The 4,327-nt window shown below is 53.8% G+C and overlaps 1 protein-coding gene across 1 annotated transcript; it reads left to right on the forward strand.

Moving 5' to 3' along the window:
- The first annotated feature begins 2,893 nt into the window (after nt 1-2,893).
- LOC108643074 (inositol 1,4,5-trisphosphate receptor-interacting protein-like 1) lies at nt 2,894-4,024 on the forward strand. The gene has a single exon (XM_029965706.1). It carries the CDS (start codon nt 2,894-2,896, stop codon nt 4,019-4,021), a length of 1,128 nt encoding a protein of 375 aa, XP_029821566.1. The 3' UTR covers nt 4,022-4,024.
- Nucleotides 4,025-4,327: the final 303 nt, after the last annotated feature.

Consider the following 4,327-nt stretch of genomic DNA (forward strand, 5'->3'; position numbering starts at 1 on the left):
GCTGCTGGTGTTCCTGCGGCCACCCCCTGGGCACTCTTTCATCCTGGAGCAGGACAGCTCGGCTGGGCAGCAGCCAAAGCCGTGCTCTGATATCCGTGTGGAGCTGGAGTGCACGTGCTCAAGGGAACACCTGAGGGGATTGACCTTGTGTTTTCTCCACTCCACTCACCAGAAGCTGCCCAAGGATCAGATGTCACCTCTGCTGCGCACCCTCTGCACAGGTTCCTACTTAGAAGTGGAGAGAATTGCCAGCTGGGTGATGGATTTGGTGGAAGCAGCCTGGTGGCGTTTGCCTTACTGGCACCACCAACATCTAAGGATGCTGCCCTCGTCCCGGTCCTGCAAGTTCCTGGTGATCAGCCCGTCCGAGAGGCACAGCTGCATTGAGCTGTTTTTTGCTCTGCAACAAGGCAGCTCAGAAACCTACCTGATCCCAGAGTAGGCAGCAGCCAGTTTTTCCAATCTGCTGCTTTAGTCTATTCTCTCTTCTCCATTTGGGGTTGCTTGTATTGCTGATGCTCAGCGCCCAGCCACTTACTCCACCCCCTTCTCCTCCTCGTCACCCTGGAGGAATGGGGACGAGATTCTAAATCCAAACTGTAGATAACTTTACTAATAATAAGTTTACTAATACCTTCAAGAGTAGGTTTAGGACTAAGTTTAAAAGTAAGTTTAGTTTGTAAGTTTAATAACAATAAGGACTAGTTTAATAATAGAGAAATTAGTTAATAATTTAATTTTATAAAACTCTAAACTAAAAGTTAGATAAATTTAACTCCCTACTCCCCATGTCCCCTACCATGCTTTAATCCCAGTTGCAAATGAAGCACCAGCAGCCACTCTCTCAAGTCCCTTCCCTTCCCCGCCACCCCAGTTTAAGAATAGCTTTTATTAGAACTTTAGTGAAGTTTAATAATTATAAGGTAAAAAATAGATAAGTTTATTACTAACAATTTAGTTTTAAAAAACTCAGAAGTTTTAGAAAGGTTTCTAGTTAAAAGCAAAGTAGAATTCAGTCATAGTGGTAATTAATAATGAAGAGGATCGTAGAAAAGGAAAGACAAAAACACAGACAAGTGATGCCCAATAGAGTGGCTCACCAACAGTTGAGCGATGCCACACCCTCCTTGCAGAAGCCAGATGGACCCCCCTTCCAGCTCCCTCCCCCAGTTCTAAGTTGGACATGTCCTTGGGTGGTGTGGACCACAAAGATAGAACGGAACAGTGTGCAAAGGCCCATGGGAAAGCATCTAGGAAAGGGAGAAACATGGAGTAGTGTGAGAGAAATCTCCTGTCCTTCTGGCTCGACCTTCAAGCATTCAGCCAGCAGGACATCACCCACAAGGTGCCTCAGTCGTCCTGTGCAGTCCTGCTGCTGTCCAAGGCCCTCTCAAGGCAGCTGCTCCAGCACTCCTGAGGCAGCAGGACAAGCTACCAGGCTCCAAACAGCCTGTGGAGCCTTGGGAGTGAAGGCAGCAGCAGAGCAGCAACTGCACTGGCAAAGTTCTCAGGTGTAGACACAGCGCAGCTGCTCGGCATCTCCTGCACGGAGAGCAGAAATAAAAGAAAGGAATGATCACACACCAGTATTTCTGTGGTAACTCTATAAGGATCTCCCTGGCCCGTGTAGCTTGGGACGCAGGGATTGCCCACCCGGACCGGGGAGGGACAAAGCGCTCTGGTGCAGCCACATGTCACTTGGAGTGCAAGGCCAAAAGCCAAAGCCCACGTCCAGGAGAAGGCCTTGGGGGTTGTGGAAGACACCTGACATGCAACAGCTCGAGAAGCCGATCTTGACAGACAGTGCAGCACAAGTCCTCCAAATGTGCATGGGGCACACACCATCTCCTCTGCACCCACTGTTCCACTGGGCCCATTGTTCCCACCCAGCTGCAGCACTGGCTTCACACACAACCTGGGGAAATCAGAGGGAGCTTTCATCTCCTGTGCCTTCCTGACTCTCCTCACGGCACACAAGGCACAGCAAAAGCATACCCAGTGCACAGGGAACCAGTCCACCTGGACAGCTGCAGCAGCACTGCCCGACCTGCTTGCTGCCTTAGATCCTGTGCCCTGGATACTCAGAGAGAAGCATGCCAGCTCTGCCCAATCCCAGGGACTTGCATTCTGTTGCCAAAGCTTTGATATCTGCAGAGGACCTTTGAGTTGTACAATGCCCAACTGGACTCAGGTCACAGCCTCTCTCCATAAGCTCCTGTGTCTGGAGAGGCTGGGAATATTGTTCTGGCCAGGCTGATCCATTCAGAGTCTCTTGCCCATGTCTCTCTGTGGGAGCTCATTTTTTCTGAGCAAAACCAATCAGCCAAACCAGAAACTTCTCAGAAGCCCACCTGCATGGGAGCCCTGGAAAGTCACGACACTGATCTAGAAGCTCTACTGTCCAGTTGGCCAGAGCAATTCAAAGCAAATCAGCTTGACCAAAGGAAGACCTTCTGGAGGCCTGCTCTGTCCGCTCAGGACTTTCAGGGTCTGCAACTGAGCTCTTGAGGGGACAGGTCAACTTCCACTTGAGAACTCAAGGTAGAACTGCAACTCACATCTCCACAGCCCACAGGATCCCTGAGGCATTGTCTTCTCTCTTATGCAAAGCCTTTCTTTCTTCAAGGACACTTGGTCTTAGAAATAAAGAGAACAGGCAAGTCCGAGTCTCTGCCCATTGTCAAGGTTTATTTGCTGTTGCAGAGGCACACATCAAACTTCAGCCTCCAGAAGAGTAGGTTCAAGCTAAGCCAAGCTTAGCGCCATCTCAAGGCTCTTTTCCAATCCATAGTCCCTTTTGGATTCCGCCAGTCAGGGAAATCTTTGGTATGTGATGGTTGCAGGTGCTTGCTCATTTCCACAAGTGGGCTGGGCTGGATGGGGGAATGGTCAAATGCCCAGGGGACTTTGTAAACCAAAGCAGGAGATGGAAGCTCCACAGGGCCAGGCAAAGAGGCTCTGGGCTGGGGCAGGATGGGCCCTGTGCTGTCTGCAGCCAGGCGCTGCCTTCCCTTCAAGCCTCGATGCCCGTGCTCCCTCCCACCCCAAGCCACTGAGGAAACTTGTCTCCCATCTCCTGCAGGCCATGGACTCAGCACTTGTGCTCCTCCTGGCTGTGCTGGCCGTCCTGCCCGAGCCGACCCACGATCGCCCGAGCGATGCAGTCGCTCTGGAGCGCATGAAGAGACGGCAGATGTTTCTCGAGGAGAAGATGAGCGAGCTGCAGGAGGAAATGGAGTGGAGGAGGGCCCTGGAAAAAGTTCCACTCCTGTGGATCTTGCAGCACTGGCTCTTCTGGGCGGCTGCAGCGGCTGTGCTCTGCTGGCTGGCCTGGCGCCGTCAGCGGGACAGCCGGCGAGGAGAGGAGGAAGAAGAGCTCGGCGCAGCAGCCGGGGCCGTCAGGCCTTTCCCAGAGCTCAGCCGGTCACCGCCGCAGGACCTGCCCTACATGGGCCGCACCCTGAAGAAGCTGGTGCGGGACCTGCTGGAGGTGTGCCAGGTGCTCTCCCAGAACACCTTCATGCCAGAGCTGCACCCGGCCACCCAGAAGCAGGGCCCCATGGAGTCCTGGAGTGACCTGGGGCACCAGATCGTCTACCAGCTGGTCGTCTTCCTGAGGCCACCCCCCAGGCACTCTTTCCAGCTGCAGCCACCGGCCGGCAAGAATGTGCCAGAGAGGTGCTCCAACATCCGGGTGGTGCTGGAGTGCTCGTGCTCCAGCACGACGGGGGAGACGTCGTGCTTTGTCCACCCCACGCACGACGCTCAGCCCTCGCGCCTGCTACGCACCCTCTGCACAGGCTCCCACTTGGAGGTGGAGAAAGTCGCCGGCTGGGTGCAGGACTTGGTGGAAGCAGCCTGGGAGCGTTTGCCCCAGTGGCATGACTGGAAGCTCCAGCTGCTGCCCTCCTCCCGCTCCTGCAGGCTCCTGCTGACCGGCCCCTGCGAGGTGCAGCTCTGCGCTGAGCTGCTCTTGGCGCTGCGGCAGGGCCGGCCAGGCAACTTCCTGGTGCTGGAATAGGCACCTGCAACCTTGTGCGTTTGCAGAAAGGCAGCTCTGGTAAATCCCTGAGCTTAGAGTAGGCAGTGGCCAGCTTTCCCAGTGTGCTGCTCTAGTCTGGGGCAGAGTTAGAGTAGGGCAGGTCTAGAGTATGTCTGGGGTTAGATTTTCCCTTTTTGCCCTTTTCCAAGCGCTGGTTTTTGGCTCTGGTAGAAACAGGCTTAGTATGACCTTAGACTAGTAGGGGTTTAGATTCTTCCTTAGTGCTTTCCCAAGGGATTGTTTAGTCTGGGGTAGAGTTAGGCTAAGACATACAGTCAGTATAGG

The sequence above is a fragment of the Manacus vitellinus genome, unplaced genomic scaffold (assembly GCF_001715985.3).
Source record: "Manacus vitellinus isolate BGI_N305 unplaced genomic scaffold, ASM171598v3 scaffold_117_pilon, whole genome shotgun sequence".
Taxonomy (NCBI): domain Eukaryota; kingdom Metazoa; phylum Chordata; class Aves; order Passeriformes; family Pipridae; genus Manacus; species Manacus vitellinus.